At 45.3% G+C, this 22,946-nt stretch overlaps 1 protein-coding gene across 2 annotated transcripts in view; it reads right to left on the bottom strand.

Moving 5' to 3' along the window:
• The window catches only part of RNF20 (ring finger protein 20), an 838,977-nt gene that overhangs the window by 57,993 nt on the left and 758,038 nt on the right, over positions 1-22,946 (bottom strand). For both annotated transcript variants that reach the window (XM_069628987.1, XM_069628986.1), the window contains exon 16: positions 1,900-2,112. In XM_069628987.1, coding sequence (XP_069485088.1) covers positions 1,900-2,112 — 213 coding nt within the window. The remainder of the gene's footprint in view (positions 1-1,899; positions 2,113-22,946) is intronic.

Here is a 22,946-nt window from a genome sequence, read left to right as displayed (position 1 = left end):
GAAAGGGAAGGATGGGTAGCAAGGATGAGGGAAGAGAATGAGAGATGAAAGATGGAAGGGACGAATAGAAATAAATGTTGATAAAAGGATGCAGAAGTGGGGTAAATGGAGACAAGGAAACAAGGAAATTCAGACAGGGTAAATAAGAGGGCTTAAGAGAATAAGGCAACAAAAGGGAGAAGAAAAGGCAAAGTCATAAAACATAGTAGGCAATAACATGTAGGAATTGTGGAGATGAGATGGAAATTAACAGGGAGATAGCAAAGTTAAAAGAGGCGCACAGAAGACAGTGTTTTCCCTCCTAACATTCAATGCATGCATGCTTCATACTATGACCAGAATCTGCTTCTCTAAGTTCATAGAGCCACCCCACTACAGCTAGATGAAGTCTTCGGCATTCAGGAGCAGCATTTGCTAGCCATATTAGAAATACTCTGATGACCAGGAATAAGACTTGCCTCCTCAGAGGTCAACCACAGGAGGGACAGGCGATGCTCTCAATAGCTATGTTGTGCATCCCAGAGTCGAAAAAGGATGGGAAACATGCCCCATCTGAGTTAAACATAAACCTGGCCATATGAGGAAATAATTCTTTCCCCGCAACACCTTGGTTTCCAAATTCAACACTGGCTTCCCAAATTAAACACACTTGCATGAATCTTGAGGGGGTGCCCCTGTATAGAATGCATGTGCTTACACATGGAGACCATTATAAATCGCACTAACATAACATGTACATACAGGTTCATGGGACCTGGACTTTTTTGAATAACTGAAAACACACCAAAGCCTGGAAGATCGGCTCTGCTTAAATATCTGAATACTCATTTGTAGGAATGAAAGACTTCATCAACTAAACATCTCCTTCCAACACTACTGGACTCACCAATGGTAGACAAGGGACAGGCAATATACCTCCTTACAGCGGCACATACATCTCAGACTTTAGGATCAGGACCGGCCCCTCACCACAGTTGGATGCAGACATATGTCTGTCAGAACAGGGGTAGACATGCATGCTCCTAATGTTTCAAGGGACGCAGTTTGATCCCCAAGCACCCAACCCAGCTAGAAGTGTCCTGAGACTAGAGGACTGCAACATACCGTTTTCACTTCTGCCCAGCGGACATAGATCCATAGGCAAACACTTTTACTCCTTGATCCTTGAGAAACAAACATATACTTGGTTCTCCAGGTAAAATGTCAACTGAAGTTTAGTTGACCACAAACCTGTGACTGATGGGCCAACAGTTACTCATCCCACATCAGCTGGAAATGTGCTGTGGCCTGCAAGGGCAGGGCCTACTCTTTCACTTTCAGACATACATATGTCTAGGTCTAGATGGTCACAATTGTATCCACACTTTAGCTATGGCACAAACGAGGATACAGGGACCTGCACCTGTTCCTCCCACTTTAAGGATATACTGCACCCTCTCAGCTGGGCAAAGACATTGATCTTTGATATAAACTATTGGTCCGCTATATATCGGTTTGAAACATACTATGATTTTCGTGAAGAAATCCTCATTGGCATTAAAGTAGCAAGAGTGCTTAGGCCTGCCGCCAGCTCAGCTAGACAGGGTAGAAATCTGCTCCTGAATTGCAAATGGATGCAGCGTCCTTAACTGCTCCCCCAATCTCACTGGGAACATCCGGGTTTGCAAAAGCCTCCTACCTCGATTGGAACATTTATTTATTGTGCATTTGTAAGGCGCTTATACATCAAGTAAAGTGTGTTTCAATGTTGGCTCTACAAGGCCAAGTGCTGCTTCCTTCACCATCGTTGGCATACACCTAGATCTCCTCCACTGTTATGCCACTCACAAATCAGATGGGTAAAAGCCCGAGTGTCTGAGGCCATTGCCTGAACCCTTCTGATCACAACTTAGTACAGACCTGAGTCTTGAGTGTGAGAAGCTGGTCGGCCAACTCTTCCTTCTCCTCCTTCAACAGCTTGTGGATCTGGTTTGACTTGATGCGCTCAGACATGAGCTTGAAGTTAGCATCATCCTTCTCGCGCAGCTGCTGCATTAGACGGATGTTCTGCTCCTGCATGTCCTCGAATGCCTGGCCTGTGACGTCCATCTCTGAGAGCAGTGCCTCTTCTTCCTGCCCAAAGACCGAGAGAATAGTGCAAACTATGACATTACTTCTCATTGCAATAGATCTCATGAACCCCCAAAGGAAAAGGAGTGTGTGCAGCATATCTTCAAACTTCAGAGCTTTCTCTGACATGCAAGTATGTAGCAGCTTGACTCAATCAGTTACAATTTACACACAGCAGTGAATCTCGTACTCAGATTCCAAAATTCCTCTTTTTGTTCAACCCTTTGACGACTAATAACGACTGACCGTAATGGGAGGGGGCTTGCACACCTGACAAGAAAGGAAAGCTAAACTGCTGTTAAAGGTAAGTAACATGGATAAAGCGACAAGGCTCAACTCTCGGGCAGTAGCTGCAGGCTGACACAAAGGTACATTTAGTCCACACACATATATAATTCTTTCAGGTTAAATAAGTACTAACCACATAATACACCGTATTAAACATGCATAGTATATATTTTTTTAAAACAAGTGTCTCAAATGACTCCTCACCCCACTGGGTATATGTGGGCCCACTATCTCAGATAGGCACACAACATAAATTAACACGGGAGGTGTTGAGGGGACAAAGGGATCCCACATCCTAGCAAAGCAGGCAAAATCCCCTATAGGTTTGCAGATTAAGCAACATGTCTTAAAGACACCCACTACCTACCTCGGTTTTCTATAGTAGGCCCTAAACGGGTTGGCCCAACACATGTGCAGGAAATAGGAAGAAAAGGGAAAACTACCTTTTAACCTACCAGTAAAATAGACAACAAACCCCATAGGCCCACATCTACACTCCACAACAATTCTGAACATCTAAAGCACAGTACTAAAAATAATACAAATGAGCACATGGTGAGGAAATCTTTCAGAACCACAGCCAAAGGCATCCAAGAATTAAGGGTAGATGTTTGTAATAGTTACCTTTGTAGATACACTTCAGGGAAAAGTACTTAGTCACCAAAATTAGTTACAGTGTAATAATATATCCACAATGAAAAAAACGCAGAGCATGACTTTTAAAAAATGCACTGAAAAGAAATCAGTGGTAAATCCACAAAAAACAGTTATTGGTCTAGTGCTCACTGAATCCTCTTGCGGGTACAGGAGAAATGTCCAGCAGCAGGTACGTACCCCTCTGTCACTTTTGGACAGTTACAGTAAAGTTACAAAGTTCAAAAGAAACCAATGGGACAACGTCAAGGGCCATCCGTTTGTATGGAGGCAAGTCTGTTTTACCCCACAGGCGCTGATTCCGCAGCAAACAACCCCTGAAAGGACCAGAGGGGACCCCAATCCAAGAGCGGATCACAAGGTCAGAGGTCAAATCAGCAGCATCAAAAAGAAGATACAGCGGAGTAGGAGAACCCCATAGTAAGACAAAGGGCAATATGGATGAGGCTCTCCTAGACAAAATCCTGAGCCTGGACAGGAGGGACCCCTAAGGGTATCATTAATAACTGGCCACCCCAGGACCCAGAGGCAAGAACTCATGCCAGCAGCTTTGACAAGCATGGCCCAGTGAAAACCTGAGTAAGTTCATGCTTTTTTTCTAGGAGCAGTTTACAGGATCCTTTGGCCAAGGGCTTCAACCCTGGACCAACAACAAACCTCACAACCAAGGAAAGGAACAAACAGCCTTCTCACAATTTCATCCTTGAAGTGTGAAGTGACGAATCCGGCGGGGAAGACGAGGGTACCCATGAAGATGGCTCCCGGCAGCTCTGTGGACAAAGAAAGGTAGCAGCACAGCAACAAACGATCCCAGGATGGGGACAATGGCTGCACTAACCTTTGGACGTCTCAAGCAAAAGCAGATCAGACAGGTGTTGGTGTCCCAATACCCTTCAGCAACTCCCTAACAAGCATAACATCCTGGAAGCAAATGGCAGGAAACAGTGGTTAATAGTTGCAACATGAAAGGCGTGATCCAGCAGATATGGGGATGTAGCAGGAGAAGGATGGACTGGAGCTCTAGGAGCAAAACACCCAAACTGGGATATGTCCAAACCACTATACACAGCCACTTTGGGCAGGTAAGGGATAGGAAACAGCAAATATGGCGAGGAATAACAGGAAAACTGCTTGAGCAGGTCAGCCGTTTCTTTAAAACTGTAGAACAAAACAACAAGAGAGAAGCAGGAATCAGGCAGGGCATTAAGTACCATTGCCAACAGGGGTTGGGCAAAGGGCAGACCACCAATCACTAGAGGGTCCGGGGTGCAAAGGTTCAGATGGCCTGCCAGTAAACCTGCCACTCAGCCTAGTCTACCATCTACTCCCACATGAAGTGAGAGGGAGAGCTCTGGGACCAACACTGGCCTAAACCTGTTTAGACCAAAATGTAGGCTGCAATGTGGGCTCACAAAAAGCTTACACAGTCAGATGGCCATTTTGTGCATTCCTCATGGTTGCACCTTGTTAGAGTATATTTCCCTTTTTGTGTGAAATTCTCTCCCTCTTTGAGTCCCCCAGCACTTTTTACCAGTTCTCCTGAGTGAGTGGGAACCTTTTTTCACACTCACTCATTCTTAACCTCCGATTTGGAGACCCTTTTTACCTTTTTTTGGTATTTCATTTTGGAGTCATGCTTTCCTCCAACTTTTCTGGCATCTACATTTTATTGAAGCAGCACAAGGCACTATCTGTGCAGTGTTGCTGTCAGCTCCTAGAGCTCTCACTTTACTGTTCTTTATTTTTCCTTGGTTATCACACTGTTACCAAGGCAGGAGGAAACAATTTATCCTACCTGTATTTTCTTTTGCGCGATCAGCACACCGCACTTTATGTGGAGTGCTGAGGGGATCCACTGTATCCCTTTACGAGGCTCTCCAGTAACCTTTTGGTTACTGTGTCGGCTCTCTGTTCAGGCTGGTGGCAGTTTACCTTTTTGCACGACTATGTGTTAACTTTTGTCGCAGGCTGTCTTTGCAAGTAAGTAACTGACATCTTTTACCCAAAATGGTGTCTAATTTTCTAAGCCCTGAACAAGATGACTTGTCCTTTCTAATGTCTTCTTCTGTAGAAGATTCTCTGGTCCCTTTGGTTTTGTCGGGCTTTCAAAGAAAAGCCTGCGAAGGGTCTGAGTGACTGGCAGGACAGGAAGTGGTGGAGGTGAGCAAAACTTCCCTGCCCTTTGTCCTGCAGTGTGGCCGACGGAAACCAGGTCAGACTGGGAGGCTGGCTGTCCCCATTGGACAACCACTCCCCAAGTTTGAATGGTGCATGGGTCACGATTGGTGGACTCTGCCAGTGTTCCTGGATAAATTCTGAGGTCCTGGAGCTGACACTCAGAGTCGACCACTGGAACAGAAGATTCTGAAGAAGTAGCACAAAGGACGGCGCCAGCAACTTCCAGCGCCACAAGAGCTTGCTGCTGAGTAACTGCTGCTGTCCCAACCTCAAATTCTAAGCGACAGGGAACATCTGAACAAGATGTCCACCTTTGGGCTGGTGGACCTAACCAGTCCCAAGACGAAGTGAGAGCTGTGACCTCCACGGCCTGCAATTCACCAATACGCAGTGACCAGTGCTGTCCATCGTCACCTGAAGCACGGTTTCACCTGGAACTTTGTGGGCATCCCCCTAAGCCTACACTGACTCAAGCCAGCTCCCCAAAGTCCCCTCACCAGACACGGGGACGAGAAAAGGAGAAGAGTCTACCGGTGTGACAACCGTCCTTCATCCAAGCATGAAAAAGGTGCAAACAAGTCAGAACCACCAAGATCCTCTGCTGGGCATCCATCTGCACCAGAGCTGTAGCCAGATCCACTGAAGTCCCTTTCTTCTGTAGCCAAGACCGAGAAAGCAGTGACCGGCTCTGCTGTTGCCTCACCGCTGGGACCATCCTGCAGCAACCATTTTCTACACTTGAAGGTACTGTCCTGCTCCTGGTAAAACGTACCTGGAGTTTGCTTATTGAATCTTGTGATCCTGGAGGCTGCAGATCGTCTGTAGCTTGCACCCCTCTAGGTCTCCATAGAGTTACATTGGGGTGGACAACCGATTGTTTTCTAATCCTGCCTTAGGACACTGGTCCTTGGGGCAATCCTTTAAAGAAACCTATTTACTTCCTTGACTTGTGAAACCTAACTAACTCGTCTGCAAAATCAAGAAGAGATCCTGTTGAACTCTGCCACTCTGAACGTTGTATTCTGTCTTCTCACCTTTTCTGCCCAACCCCTGGCCACTGGTGGACCAGTGTCCCCCCTGAACAGTATGATACTCTCATAATATAGGATTGGACAGTCAGGTTGGAACAAAGTTATTAAGTTATAAGCATTGGGAAATGTTTGCATATATGTGTCAGATGGTTTTATTATGTGACTTGCTACTGGAAAAGCTATTCTAGTGTGACTACAACTGTAGTTTATTCTCGCAAGAATATTGCAAGAGTTCTTTTATTGTTTTACTCTGTTATATGACTTACTTGATTTGAAAGTTACAACAGTGTTCCTTAATGTATATATTAAAAACCTATGTTTTTTATAGCTTCTAAGTGTATCAATGTTTTCTTGTAATAGGTATATGCTCTTTCTTTGTACCTCACTACAGCCCTCCTCTCTCTTTAGACTAAGCCTGGCTGCTTGCAATTCTACCAAACCCTTGTGTGGTTCAGTCTAAACCTAAGTAATGTAACCCTGTTCACCCAAGGTGGGCTTTCCAAAGGGCTCTCTCAGACAGAACTTTAGTTAAAAAAAACCGTAACACCTGAAACAAAGGGAGTACTAAAATACAAAATGCCCATGAGCAGATTGAAAAAATAAATGCATTGGTGCCCAAATGGCTACCAAAAAGATACATTGGGTTACCGATGAGGTAAAATGGCGTGCACCACTAGTACAACTGCCACCAACCTACTCTCTAAAACCAATGTAGGGTGAGAATCATGGGGAAAAATTGGGTTCCTGAGAGGCCCCCCTTGACAAGGTGAACCAACACATTTACCTTAATTAAGGTAAAAAGGGTTGCAACGGCAGGGCAACCTCAGGAGAAGTCCCTCTGGCTACAAAACAAAAATGTGAGATCCATAAAAAGAAAGGGAAAACAAAATCAAAAGGTTGAGGGGCACTAGAGAGCCCGACCAAGATGCCTGCAGGCCCGTAGAGCTCTGAAGCACCTACAGATATCTGGCTCATCATCCAGAGGTTTTCCTGACTGGAACGCTTGGTCACACAGTAAGAATTTAAGGCCAACAGTGGTGAGACCCAGTGGGAGTAAATTCAGAAGACATCAGTGTCGGAACACCCCATTTACTGGCGTGGCGGCGGCGACCGTAGGGAGGCTGTGCATAAAGCGTGGTGTGGGGGAGAAGCTGCTCCATTGATCGCAGGGAGGCTAACTGGCTGCGTCAGAGGTAACCCTACTAGAGTGGTGCGGCGAGCTGGTGCAGGAGAAGTGTGACCCAGACAGCAGCACCAACTGCTGTGAACGAGTCTTGCCACTCAGCATTCCGAGCCCTTACAGTAAGCCAACCAGGTGGGAGAACCCGGCAACCTTCCCGGCGCCAGGCGGCACTGACTATATGAGGCAGCAGCGGGACGCTGACAAGCAATCACCAGCTGTGCCCAACGACTCAGCGACACAGCACTGCGGCCCGACCCACCACCCGCACTGGAGCACCAAGTGGGTGTGCTGCCCGGTAAGACCCCGGGTGAAAAACTGGTGAGTGCACTTTTACAGAGCAACACGCAGAGTTTGGAACAGTTCACAACTAGCAGAGAGCCCACAGATCGAGACCAGCATCGCCCTTTTAGAGGCTTCCTGAGCCTCGGCTGTATAGACTCTAGGTGTCCGATACGCAGAGCAGCAGAATTGGGGCACAACAATCTCAAACAAATTTACACAGTGGAAGAGGGTAGAGACAACTCCCACCCAGCCCCCCCCCCCCCCCGGGGCAATGCAGCAGAGGAGCAGCAAAACCAGGAAACCCCGCTGGGTGGGCCATAGAAAACAGATCATATGCATCCGTCTACCCGTTACACTGGCCTGCCCTGAGCCATACGGATAACCGCTGAGCAGACACAAGATTACTTGACCCCCGTCACACGCTGCACTGCGGGGACTCCGGATCTCCCAGCACCAGTCGGGCTTGATGAGAGACACTACTACGATGTTCTAAGGTGCCAAACGCACCCAGCGGAAATCTTTTCCTAACCCGTACTGGGGTGAGGGGCCTGCCTGCATACCCGGATACCGCTGAGGGCCCACTGATGACCACCAGGGAGGACTACAACGACTGGTGATAACGCCCAGGGAGCACACTAACGCTTAAACATAGGAACGGTGCCACAATCTATCTATTGATCCGGGGGCCACGTAGGTACTGTCAACACTGCGGTCAGACCTGGAGGCATCACACCAGTAGAACAAAGGACATTGCCTGGGGGAGGGAGCAACACCCTGAGTGACACCCCTTGGAGAAACCAGCTGGACACGACTGGCTGGTGCCCAAACGCACAGACCCCAGAGAACGGGTGCATCCTCAGGTACCCCGGAACAGACGACCCACGGTCAATACGGGAACACACGGCCAGATCACTAGCGGAGAGGGGAAGCATGTCCCAGCAGATCTTAAGACCGTCCCTCTCGCCTTACCCACAAACTTGGGACAGAACCCTGTGAACAGCACAGTGGATGAAGCCATAGCCTGGTCCCCTGAGCAGAGAAGGGGATTACACTGTGGGAACACCGGAGATCAAGGGCCAGCGCAAAAGGAGAGCCGGGGCAGTAACTGACCCAAGCCAAACACTATGTCTAAACCCGGCAAAGGAGGCAAGCAGCAATCGAAACTGCACTTTGATACAGCCCTGCAGGCCAAAAGTACTGGAATAATGGACGACTCGTCAGAGGCACCCACCTCGGCACTCGATCACGGTCCCTGCAACCGCATTCCAGGACATAAAGGCTAGGATCACGCAGCTGCAGACGGGCATACAATCCCTGGACGGGAAACTAGATGCATTAACCCGCAAAGTTGATCATATGCAGGTCCGTCTGGACAAACACAGGGAGAGGCTGGACGAGGCAGAAGGGCGATTGTCAAAGTGTGGAAGCCGAGGCGGCCTCTGTCTCAAGAGAAATGACCGGGGTAAAAAGGGCCTGGAAATAGCTCAAGGAGAAGCAGGAATACTTAGAATCTAGGTAAAGCAGGAACATTAGGATTGTGGGCCTGTCGGAGACGGCGGACCAGAGGAACATGGAGGCTCTGATCGAGGAAGCACTAAGATCTGAGGGCTTCTCCCTGCTATGCGTCGTTGAGAGAGCGATAGAAGGCCAATCCCAGGGGCAACACCCCAACCGTTAATAGCCCGCTTGTTGAATTATCGGGACAGGGACACAGCACTCCAGAAGGCTAGGGAGAAGGGGACATTCTCGTACAAAGGGGATACAATAATGTTTTTTTTCAGACTTCTCGGATAAGGTGCAGGCGACCAGGAGGACATTCATCGATGTTAAGAAACGGCTGCAAGACAGGAATATAAGATACGCCATGTTGTTCCCGGCAAAACTACGGATCGAGCTCGATGGCCAGTCTATCTTTTTCCAGATTCCAGAAGAGGCCACTTCCTTTCTCAACATGCTGCCAAGAATCCCCAGGCCACTAGAGAATAATGACTGACATACAACGAGAGTATGCCCAGAATGAAGGTAGAGTGACCTCAATTAAGATCAAGTTCAAGTTTGTAAGTCAGTGAACCGCAATTGTGCAATGGAGGGTCGGGCTTGTAGCCGCCCGTCACGCGAACGCCTAACGCACACATGCTGTGGGTGGACAGGGAGCTGGACCATTGGGGTATCCAGCGAGAAGGAGGGGGGGGTAAGTGTGGAGGGAGGCGTTCATCACTGGGTAGGGGGGGGCGGTTGTTGGTAGGGGAGGGGACACAGCGGTACAGGTGGAGCAGATACTTGGGAGGAAGAAAGGCGACCTGGGAACGCACGGCGACTTACACCCTTATGGCAATACTTAACTTTATAACCTGGAACGTTAGGGGACTTAATAGCCCTCCCAAGAGCCAGAAAGCACAAAACACCCCAAGGAGCTGAGACACCCCGGAATGCGAGGAAACAGTACCAGAACCAAGATGATTCGGGACCATAACCCACACACTTACATATTTTTCACCTATATCACATACAGGGCCATGCCGACAGCCATTATACTGCACTCGTAGACTACCAACTGGACACCTCATCACGATATAGATCGCTTTTGAACGAATGTACCGGGGATGGGCAAGGAAGGGGGGAATGTTATATGTTTTTGACTGTTATGCAAATGCCAATAAAGAAAGTTTAAAATATAATAAATTGAGAGGCCTTCAAAAGTAGCCCTAGCATCCCCAAAAATAGGAATTCTGTTTCAACACTTATGGACTGTCAAATGATGAATGACAGGCACGGCGACGAGCAGCCAACAGCAGAAACTCAACGGGAAGAGCCAACACAGAGGAATCAAGAAACATCTGGGATGTAAACACTGCATTCTAAAAGACAGAAAGCAATCCCAATGCACAGTGACACTAAGCAGAACACAAACACTGAACTGCGATAAGAAGAAAATTCAATATGAGAAGGAGCGATTAAGAGACTGCATTCTGGTAAACATAGGCTAATCACAAAGTGTCAAATTTGCTATGAAACTAAAATTGGGCCCAGCATATCTCGAGCTTAGCCAGCCCAAGCCCTATTTGGATAGTATTTATCCATCATATGAAAGACCTTATACAAGTGAGCAGGACTAGGAACTCTACCAGTGGCTTCCTTCACACAATCCTGGAATAACTCAAATGAAGATCAGTGTCCAATGTGTGGGATGGCAAGGGAGACTATGTTGCATTTTATGTTGATATATATTAAAATAAAGTCCTTGAGGCGCATATATCTGAGACCACAATTCAGGGCGGCTGGGATTAGGGACACAGGTGCAGCCATGATGTTTTTGATGCAGAATGCAGATCAATTTGTGGTGTTTGTGACTGCCCACTATATCCTTAGGTCTTGGCTGTTAAGGAAGAAGTTAATGAATCCCACCTCTAACTAAGCCCTACATTTGTATTATATGTTTTAACTTTAATGTGCAACACTGAATACAAGTTTGTTGACTTACTGATAAATAAGAGAGCAAACAATTAAGCAATATTCTCTGGTAAAAAGAGAGGGAGAGATGAGTAGCATCAAAAGATAATCAAAACTGCGAGAGTATGTTAATACTTAATACAATCCCCAAGTCAGACAAAGGAAGAGACTGGATGGGAGTGAAAAGGGAGAAACCACTAAGCTAATCCTGGAAATGTTATTTTACTTTGATAAATCATGCACCTCTAAATATATGTTTGCAATATTTTTTGGGACACAGCGCTATCACCTCCATCAAACATACACATCTCAAACTACATTTTCAATGTTTGTAGTTAATATTTTTATTGGATACTCATTTGTCTGCATAAATAGATTGAAAAACCTGATGGGTGTGAGCGTGTGCCTTATATGCAATGCCCTCCTTAAAAGTTAATATCAAGATCTTAATCAGTATTATTGAACTTTCAACATATTCTTTTAAGTGCAATACTTTTAATACAAAGATTACTATTTTGACAGGGACAATTTAGCAGTAAGCAAAATAATAGTAACTGTCCTCCTTGGAACTTCAGTCAATCTTGTTCCAATGTGGAACACAACAACCCAAAATGTATTTATCAAAGAAATCCCTGGAACCGGCCTGAATATTATTATTTGAGTAGAGATTGTGTTCACTAATGCTCTGAACCTGTGAAGCTGCAGCCAAAGGGCTAAAAAACTTTTTTTTGTTTCAGAGGATACCATCTGCAGGGAGCATATTGTATAAAAGAAGGGTCAAGTTACCTGTTACAGCAGTTTTGCTGGTTGATATCAGTTTTAGGTACACATGCCTTAAAGGATAGTTCCGGGACTTTTTTTTTATTGTCCCTACGGTTCGGCCATGTGTTTTTAAGCATAAATCGGTAGATCGTAGAAAACTTTCCTATGGACCTTACCCGACTTTTCGTCCATTAACGCACTCGAAATCAGCCGCCATTTTCTGATAATCCTATCATTTCCCCCCATCACCCTGGCTCACCTGCTTTTGCGGCACTAAATCAAATCCCCCACCCCTGAGCCTGACATCAGCAGACACGTACCGCCCATTTCCCAACGCCAAAGCACGTTTCGTGTCAACAATCGCTGCGCCTCAGCTAATGAAGTGTCGCCATGGAAATGGCAGGACGCCTCTTTCCTCTATAAGTATAAACACACCGTTTCACAACACACATCAGCAGATTTTCGATTCCATTACTCTCTCTGTGTTACTTTGAGTATTCTGTGACTCGTTTCTGTGCTCTGGTCAGCTACCTTCGCCGCTTCTAGGCCTTGTGAACACCTGTACCATCTCTGTAAATTATTTTACTTTCTTTACCACACAATGGCTACAATAATGCCGTATATGTACGAGCCCGAGTACACCGAGGAAGAACTACTGGAAAGGCAAGCACGCGAAAACGATGGGGATTCGGACGGCAGTTGGGAGGACCAGTCAACGGATGAAGAGCCTGGACCATGTCGCATGGACGGCGTCTCCACCTGGTGCACGTGCAATCGGTGCGAGCTAATGCCAACTGAGGAGGAGAACTGCTGCTGCCGTGAAAATTCCGGGTGCTTGGCCTACATTTCGGAAGGCGAGCCAAGTCCGCAATGCATCACCGAGCTGCCAGAGTTCAGGGAAGCCTGCCTCTCACGGACCGTGTTGAGGATGATGATGGTGCTTATGGACGAACTTCGCGGCACTGTTTGTCCGCGTAATCCGAGTAACGAGTAAGTATACGCTCGTTGTGATGTCAATGATGCCACTACAATGTCATGGTCATCTCCCACATATAAAATTACATCTACATATCATTCGAATGCATGTAAATTGGTTCCATATTGTGCATTTTCTAGATAGAATTTTTTTCAAAGCAGAATGACATTTTTTACCTGAATCGACAGTGATAAGAAAGTTTTGTCATTTTAATACAGTTTGCGTCTTTCATTTTCACAGGTGGTACAGGCTGGTGGCCTATCGTTGCTTCACTTGGTGGCTTCACGGGAGGCTCGGACACCGCGTTCGGAGAGTAATACCTGCCTGTGCGGTACTTGCCATTAGACAACATTTCCCCAGCGACAGTGGACAATACCGCGGATTTTCCCTGGATGTGCTGCAACCGGAACTTTACAATGGGTAATGTTTATTATTTATATTCAATTGAAATTAAGATCTAAAATAAAACCCAACATATATTTTAACAATCGTTGATTTGATTTTTTAAATGAATCTAGTGTGTCTCCATTGAATAGTCTTCCTGTGCCTTGTCTTGTCACACCACATGTCTCCGGCCAGCATCCTCCCTCACGCTGGCCGCCCACCTTCAATCCACATAACCGTTGAACCCATATGCAGCAGACATACATATGTTATTTTGCGGGTTGGCATCAAGCCTCCCGGCCTTGCCTCCTCCCCCAAAAATACTTACCACACCACTTTGTACAAGCGTTGGCAATAAAAGGAAGGCCATTGGATTTTATTGATACAAGACATGGTTATAGGTAAATAATCCATATGGTTGATCATAATAAATCATCCTTTTGGGCACCGGGTACAGAGATGACCCCCTCTGGCCCGTGCCGCCTTGCCACCACAGGCCAGCCTGCTGCTGACTAACTGCCTAGGCATCCAGGGTCTCCAGGGTGAACTGCACCCATATATTCTCCTGGGAGGGTGAGGTATTTATAAACTCACCCCCCTGCCTTCCATGTACTAGATCCAGCAGCCTGCCTCTTACATGCAGTTAGATGGCCTCTCCTTGGTGAGGCCCTGCGGAAAACGAGTCTTGTTTGCACGACCACCGCCCCAATCCACCCCCCCCCCGCCCTATCAAAGGCAGTTCGCACCGGGTACTTGTGCTGGCAAGTGGAGCTGTCAGGGAGCGATAAAGGCCAAGAGGTGCCAAAGACCATGTACACTTCAAAGTGGTCTATAGAGCATGGGTTGTTGTTCCTATGTCTACCTCCAGACCCCGTGTCTCCTGCCAAGCATCCCCCCTCACGCTGGACGGCCCCCCTGCAAACCGCATAATGCCACGACATATACACGTCATTCATTCACAAACACACCCCTGTTTCGAATTCTTTATAACCCACTTCATATTTCTAATGAGAACTTCTTTGCGCTTTGCTAGTCAACCCGTGAAGGTGCTGGTTATCTGCTCTTCGTCTCTGTGAACTTCCGTGACCACTTCGAGGAAACTCGTCAGTTTGCAACCTGTGAACTGCTCCCTGTTCTACGACAAGAAACTACTCTGATCCCTGCATCTAACTGTTTGTTCGTCAAGGTAAGGCCATGTACCATAATCATTTTGCGTCCAATTTCTTTTCGTTCAAGACAGTACATGCAAGGAACTAGTCACATCTTCTGAGTCTAGTCAAATTATCTTTCTATTTTTTTAAAGTTATTCAAATACTTATCCGCATGTGAATAAAGTGTATAGTTCCAAGAACCAAAACGAACCTTGCATTGAACCTTTTATGTGTCATTTAATTTTTTAACACATTGGTATTCATAGAGAATTGTTGATCTTTACTTTTCAGAACTTTCCACAATGCCTGCCTGTTCCATTGGCGGTTGCCCTTCGAAGACCCATAATAAATCTGAAGATACTATAATGCATGTTTTCCCTAAAACAATAGATCAGATAAGAGAATGGGTCCGATATTGCGGATATCCACCGTCTGAGCTTGAAAGTAGAGTCCTAGAAGTCTTTGCGGACAAGAGGGGTGATCGATACCGCATCTGCAGCAGGCACTTTAGCTCAGACATGTACTCCACATCATTGCTAATAAAGAAGAACACACCACGAGTGAGGCGAAAATTGCTCTCAACCGCTATTCCCACTCTATTCGTCCACATCCCTCCACTGGTGAGTCAAGTTTACGTATTTATCTCTCGGCCTTGCGGTAGTGTGTAGCATTAGCTAACAATAATTTCCCCATTTATGTATCCACTCAATATGTAGGCGGAAGATTCTCCATCCGTGTCGTTATTGCAGTCATCAGCCACTTCAAGCGCCTATCGGGTAATCTTACTTAGCTATTCTGCCACTGACTTGTTTTAGGCATGTTAATCAATAGTTTTAATTTATCATGTAATTATTTTACCTAATGGTACACCCTAGTACTCGTCCTCTAGTCTTTGTTTTCAGTTATAATTATTGTTATCCAAAATAATGCAAGTACTGTCTTTCAGGGAGATGCTGAGGAGTCCAACGTATTGACGACAACCGTTGATGTCACTCAGATGCTCGAGGTACGTTTCCGGACAGTTCCATCGATGGAGATCATCAGATCTTGCATTCTTGTAGCGTGATTGTTACACACAATGTTTCTTTCGTTTTTAGCCATTGATATGTCCTTCTGTCGTCGCCCTCCTATGTGTCTTCTTTTTTCAATATTGTGTTCATTACTAATGAAAGTCCTATGTTTCAGGGAGTCGATGGAGCATTAGTCCAAGAAGAAGGGGGAGCATGCAGTTACGGGTCGGCGCAACAGCTTGCAGAAGTATGCACCGCAGTTACATCGTCCCTTGATGTTCTTATGCATTTCGAGGTATGGATACTGACAGTTCGATCAAGCGAAATCATATGACGTGATTACATCCGCTATACTGCCTTCTTTATTAACGCAAGTACTATGTTTCAGGGAGATGACGGAGCTTCTTCTACAAGAACATCACCCCTAGTAGTTGATGCAGATCTCTGGGTGGTGACACTTCCAATGATCGAGCAAATCGAATCATATTTACATATCCATTATTTATTTTAGACAACTGATCATTTGTGCAGGTCTATTTAGATGAGCCGTTGACGCCTGCACAAAGTTTATGTTCTTTTTAACAAAATAGAAAACCATACTAATGCAATTACTGTGTTTCAGGGAGTTACTGAAGCATCATCTTCAATAATATCATCAATGGAAGTCTATGAGGAGCCCGAGGTATGGATCTTGACAGTTCCATCTAACTAGATCAACAATGCGTGAATAATTGTCGTTTGAATGTTCTACACAAAGCGTTCATTCGTGTTTTGCTATTGAGATGTACGTGGGTATTGGTCCCCAAGTACATTTTGTGTTTTCAATATTATTATACATACTAATGAAAGTTCTATGTTTCAGGGAGTCGATGGAGCGTCAGTGCGTGATGGATGTGCTTATCATGAAAATATAGTCGTTGCAGCGCAAGAGGAAGTGGAGACATGCACACACGAGTCGGAGCAACAGCGTCCTGATGTTGAAGTTCGAGGCAAGAAAGTTTCAAAGAAAAGAAAGCAAAAGAAGGTTAGTGTCCTGGTCACTATATTATGTTGTTTTTCACTGTTAATAGTTCAATACTGTAAGTTGTGTTTAAACTGAACATCCCTTTTCCAATCTGTCCTCTAGTTGCGAGTGGGTGTACGAACTAAATCTACACAGACAGTGAAGCGAACGAGAGATGTTGCTTGTCAAACCTTTTGGCAGGGACTTGAGACTGGAGATGCATCGTGCCAATGGGAAGAATATGAAGTGATTGACAACGGAGCTATACCACCACCAGCCATTGATAGTGAATGTCCTCCTGGTAGTTCGGATGCAGTCGGAGATCAATTCACAGAATCCACACCCGCAAAAACTAAGACCGAGAGAAAGTTGAAGAAATTGTTTTATTCACCCATCGCCGGAGAAGGAACAGATGTTGCAATGGAAGAGAATGAAGTGGTCGACAATGAAACACCATCAATATCACTGAACATAGCGGAAGACGATATCAGAGATTCTACCTTTCATGTGAGTGACATGTCCTCAACGTTACAGGCCGAACCAGCTGGGATGCAGAGTGACAGTATAAGGAAAGAGGCCAAATTCATTGTATTCGATAGTTGTTTGATTGATATTATTATTCGGATGAAATGTGGGCATTCGGTTGGTGGGGAAGTATGTGGGGAGCCATTGATTAATGTGACTCGTGCAATTCGAGGCACTAACCTTAAAATACATGCCACCTGTACAAAATATCATCCTTTCTCATGGTCTGCACAACCCATGCTGGGGCAACTGCCAGCAGGCAATCTACTTTGTGCAGCGGCTGCACTTTCTAGTGGTTCAAGTTTTAAAAAGTTAGAGTCTTTCTTTCAGTTTGTGGGAATCCATTTCATTGCGAAAACTCCGTTCTACAAATACCAAACCGATTATCTATTTCCAGCCATTAGCGAAGCTTGGAGAATGGAAAAAATGTCTGATAGTACATTCGCGGGCAAACGGTTCAGGCTAGCCGGTGATGGACAGTGCGACAGCCCAGGATTTTCAGCCAAGTACTGCACCTACCACTTTCAGGACATGGAAGGTAAGAAAATTGTGAGTTTGGTGGTCGTGCAGGTGTCACAAAGTACATCTTCAGTGGCCATGGAGAAAGTTGGCTTTGTAGCATCATTGCAAGAACTACAATCGCGGGGAATGGTGATCGACCTGATAGCCACGGACAGACACGTTTCAATTGCCAAGACAATGAGAGAAGAGTACAAAAATATAAATCACCAATTTGACGTTTGGCATCTTGCAAAAACAATCAATAAAAAAAATGTCGGCTGCAGGTAAAAAAAAAGATATGCAAGGTATTTCGCAGTGGTCCAAGTCAATCAGCAACCATCTTTGGTGGAGCTCAAAAACATGTGGAGGGTCGTTGGAAATTCTACTGGAAAAATGGCGGTCAATAATGCTACACTGTAGCAACGTTCACCGCTGGACCACAAACCAACATTTCCACAATTGTGAACATGGCCATTTGTCCGCAGAGGAGGCACGGAAGAAGAGGTGGTTGATTCCTTCATCACTCACTCACAAAGCCATTGAAAAGATTGTACTTGATAAAACTATAACAAGAGATTTGAGGGGACTCACGGAATTCTGCCACACAGGAGATGTGGAGGTGTTCCACAATATGTGCCTAAAGTACAGGCCAAAACGATTGCATTTTGGCATGGAGGGCATGATAAATCGGACTCTTCTAGCGGTCTTGGCACATAACCATAATGTTGGCCGTCAACAAAGTAGGACGACCGGAACTTTAGGGACGCTTCGCTACAATAAGGCCTTCACTAAAAGAAGTAAACAATGGGTTATCAAACCAGTGTTTGAGGATATGCAATATGACTTTATTGAGAGACTTATTGTTGATGTCCTAGATAGGCACATACATGGAGTTGTGAACAAACCTGTGCAGGGGACAACTGCATTGCCACCCAACATTGCCTCTGTTCCATGTCCACATACACATCACGGTTTAAATGATTGTAATTTGATTGTCTGTTCTCTCGAGTCTCCTCATGTCGCAGGCCCATTGAATATGTGTAGCTATGTATTGTGTAAATAAAAGTGATTGCTCTGTGAGTCCTGTGAGATGGCCTTACACTGAATGTAGCTAACTAGGAATGTGTGCTCGTTCAAAGTGAAGGTCAGCTGCTTTGATTTTTTTCTCGGGTGCCGGAATGGTCCACGACTCAGTATAAGGTTCTATTGTTATTTGACCTTGACAGGCCGGGACCATCCCGAAAGACTTCTTTTTGGGGGTGTGGGGCAATAACGTAAGAAACGATAATGAATATAATTTCAGAAACGAAAGCCATTTAATGTTCGTTCATTAGAAGAAATAACGTCGGCATAGAAGGAGTGGTATTTCGGGGCTGCCCTACGCACAGACACAATGGAAAATGCAAATATAATGTAAGTAACTCTTTAGATGAGTTTATACCGCAATTTAATTACTATACAGTAGCTTTAAAGACGGGTTAAGTTGTACTTGTTCGTTCTATGTGGCATATTGTTTTGTACCGCGCACTATCTTGAGGAGAACCATCTCCTTTTACGGAAGCACCTCAAAACCTTCCTCTTTGCTTCTGCTTTCTCTCTCCCTCTCCCCTGCTACAACTGGTCCACTGTCTGCGACCTCGGTCCTGGGCCCTTCCACTCTCCACCTGCACTGCCTCCCTGTCAACCCCTGCACTGGGGGACTGTCTCAGTATCCTACAGCCCCCCCTTGACGTATAATACCCAGTTGCACTGTCCTAGCTATGAAATAATTTCCCGACCTAATATATAAAATGAATAGTTTTAATAAAGATCTGATGGTGAGACTAATTTCATTTTTTATGTTTTTAAAACAGGTACATCCTTCATTATTGTATGTGTCACGAGTACCAGACACCGGCGGATGGCTTTTATAACCGCCAGTTGCTTCTCCGCGTGAACAACGTTACCACCCTGACCATTTTATGGGACGATCGCCAAGTACAAGTATGCCCTTACGCGGTACTAACGGCTAGATGCAACATACAGACCGTTGTGGTGGCCTAGTGCCTCGTTGTTGGAACAGCCATGCGATTATCAGTGTGACCGAAGAGCTTATTTTATCGTAAACTAACACCCTGTGTACTGCACACGAACATCGCTTGCCTCAAGACGAACTATTTTGGATCGAGAGCAAAGAAAAATGCAAATCGCAGAATATTCTCTAAACATTTGATGTCCAATAAATGTACTTTGCCAAATGGACAATCTTGCCGTTTGCTTTTAAACCACAGTTTCATATTCCGAATTGTGGCGCTGTATTGTGAGATGATCTAAGACCCTGTGTACAGCAAAGGAACATCGCGTGCCTCAAAACGAACTTTTTGGAACGTGAGCAAATAAAAATGCAAATCGCTGAATATTCTCTAAATATTTGATGTCAAATAAATGTACTTTACCAAATTTACAATCTTGCGGTTTGATTTAAAAGTACAGTTTCATATTCCCAATTGTGGCGCGCTGTGTTGTGAGCTGATCTGTGTTGGTTTCCGGGTTCTGTATGTAGTCGCGTAGAAGACGCATGGGGGCGTTTGCCTACGCAGCACAGTCACGTCACGGATAGAGGCGGGGAATATGAATGTTTTGATAAAGTCTGTTTCAGGGGCGGGGGATTTGATTTAGTGCCGCAAAAGCAGGTGAGCCAGGGCGATGGGGGGAAATGATAGGGTTATCAGAAAATGGCGGCTGATTTCGAGTGCGTTAATGGACGAAAAGTCGGGTAAGGTCCATAGGAAAGTTTTCTACGATCTACCGATTTATGCTTAAAAACACATGGCCGAACCGTAGGGACAATAAAAAAAAAGTCCCGGAACTATCCTTTAATATCGTGAATATGATTATATTCATTGGTTGTGTCTGACCATTTTTAAAATTACAACCATTAAGCGATGGCATGGGTGTGTGTAAAATTAGCCACCTTCTTCCAATTATGCAGACTGGCATTGGGCGTTTTTAGTGGGGGGAAACCCCGGACGACAGCCAAATCCCACTCATTACAGGCTGGTCTTTTGGAGCCGCCTCCAAAAGATACTCAAAAGACATAGAACAACACAGGGAGTGTAGGGTGGATGAAGCAGGGGAAGAATATTGTTTGATAGTATGGCTGCATGCGTCACAGGTTCAGGGACCGAACCCTGTCAAAGGGGGATAGGGAGCACCCTCAACCGGGGGCTGAGGTCTACCACAGGATTTATCAGAGCCAATCCTGCCCCAGAGGCAGGGTGTGGGAGTTGGGAGGGCTCCAGCCTCTGCACCTTCTACATTTATCTGGCCGAATATGTCAAATTCCACTTCTTCCCCATTCCTGTTTTACACAATGTTTGCCAGTGTTCTTTCTTTTCTCACAGGACCACATGTACCAGGAAACTGAGCCAGCAACTCACCACAGAGTGAGGTGGCAGCAAGCAGAGTGGCTAGGAAACACCAGGCACATCACACCGACAATGTAGACGCTCACATTAAACCGGACACAAACTTCAAAAATTACTTTGTTCGCAGCGGCCCACCATTTCCAAAGGCTGGTAGACTCGCCGACAAGAAGGGGGTGGGGATAAAGGCCCGGAGATCCAGTTTATGGGGGAAGCCAGAGAAGGGGACAGGGGGAGGATAAAAAAAAAAGAGGCAGTGTGACCATGGTAGTCTGGGTTATTCGGGTGAGATAAAGGGAGGAGAAGGTGGACCAAGAGATCAGAAGGAGGAAGGATGGTGTAGAGGAATGCAGAGAATTATAAAGAGCGCGTGTAACCAGAGGTGTTGGTGAGAGAAAGTGGTTCATGGGGTGAGAGTGCATGCAAGGTGAGTGTGATTAAGTGATAATGTAGCAGGGTGCGAGAGTGGGAAGAGTAATATAGTTGGAAGAGTAGTGTAGTTTGAAGAGTGTAGTGTAGACTAGTGGGAGGAGAGTGTAGCGAGTGTAATGGTAGTAAAGTTGGAGGAGTGGAGAGTAGAGTGGGAGGAGCGGAAAGTAGGAAGACAGTAGCACAGAGTAAGAGTTGAGGGTGGAAGTACAGAGTAGAGAAGCTTCATATGGAGAGAATAGGGAATCTAAGGGAGAGAGGCGAGACAGTGGGAGGAACAGGGAGGAGAGTAGGAAGAAGGGAAAATAGACAGAAACTCAGGGAAAGAAGTACAAGGGTCGTGCGAAAGTTATGGAAAGTGGAGCCTGGGTAATTGGAAGGCTCTTAATCTAGTCAAAGATCATTGTGGGACCCCTGGATAGCAACACCTAAGAATTCCCAGAATAAGTAAAAAGTAGTAAAAAAATAAAATAAAAATCCAGGCTTTGATACCTTTAATTAGACTAACTGGAAAAAAGAGCTCGTAGCTCCATAATCTTTCGAAGTACCAAAGAATTTTTCATCAGATGGTGGTCACACAATAAATGAGCAGCGTAGAAAAATACACACAGGGGGACATCACTGTTACACAGAAATCAGAAAAAAAGACGTGATTCTCCCACTTTAAATTCCATTAGCTGCAGGCAGAAACACACAAGGAATTCAGTCTTGCATGACTCCTTTATATTCAAGGACATAAAATTAGAAGGAAACAGTCACATACCCAAACACTGAGAAGCAGTTCTCATCGCTGAGAAATGACATTTCAAGCATAGCCCCGTTATTCAACCAATGCTTTGCATTGGATAATTTATCCAAATAATTAAAAACGACATGCCTACTAAGTGAAGCCCAGTATGAAAAAACCCTGATGCTATTGTAGAGAAATTCCAAAATGTTAGATTCAAAGGCACACCGTTTGAGAAAGAAATATATGCTTGCTCACACCTTTCCAACAAAGTCAAAGGTTTTTCACATGTACAGTGGTCTTACATTTCCAATGTTTCAAGCAGTCTCATGTCTTTCCAATCATAATGTGTATTAGCATCTTCCTGGCAGCCACAGCCAAATAGTTGGTTGCACTGATTATAATGCTTAACCAGAGTGTTAGTAATTGGGGTTGGACTCTACAAGACATAACCCTTGATTTTAGGACCCCAACTTCTAATATAGGCCTGTACTACCTAAGGTTGGTAGAGTGGCATAGCAGCTAGGCTTATCTTAGGATATGTAATGTGAGCTGTAAATCAGTACACAGAAATCAGAACATAGATAGACGCAAAGAAACACTTTGAGTACTAAACTAAAGGAATAGTGTATTAACTAGCAACATCAAACACTTAGAATAAGGATCAATAAAGCAGGTGAGTACATTGTTATGCACTTTTCCTATCGACACACACAGTCAGGTAAGTAAAAGCACTTCTAATTGAATAATGCAGTACTAATGTAAATAAGTCAGTTCAAGAATGTAAAGAGGAACAACCACGGGTAAGCAATACTGTAGCAACTCTTATAAGGTTTAAGCAGTCTTTTCCCTAACAAGAAAGGAGCGCTTCAGTTCAGGTGTTGAAGGGAGACGAGCAT

This window comes from Ambystoma mexicanum, chromosome 12, assembly GCF_040938575.1.
Source record: "Ambystoma mexicanum isolate Mex_15411 chromosome 12, UKY_AmexF1_1, whole genome shotgun sequence".
Classification (NCBI taxonomy): Eukaryota; Metazoa; Chordata; class Amphibia; order Caudata; family Ambystomatidae; genus Ambystoma; species Ambystoma mexicanum.
The sequence above is the reverse complement of the archived record's forward strand: the minus strand, read 5'-3'. Positions and strand labels throughout refer to the sequence as shown.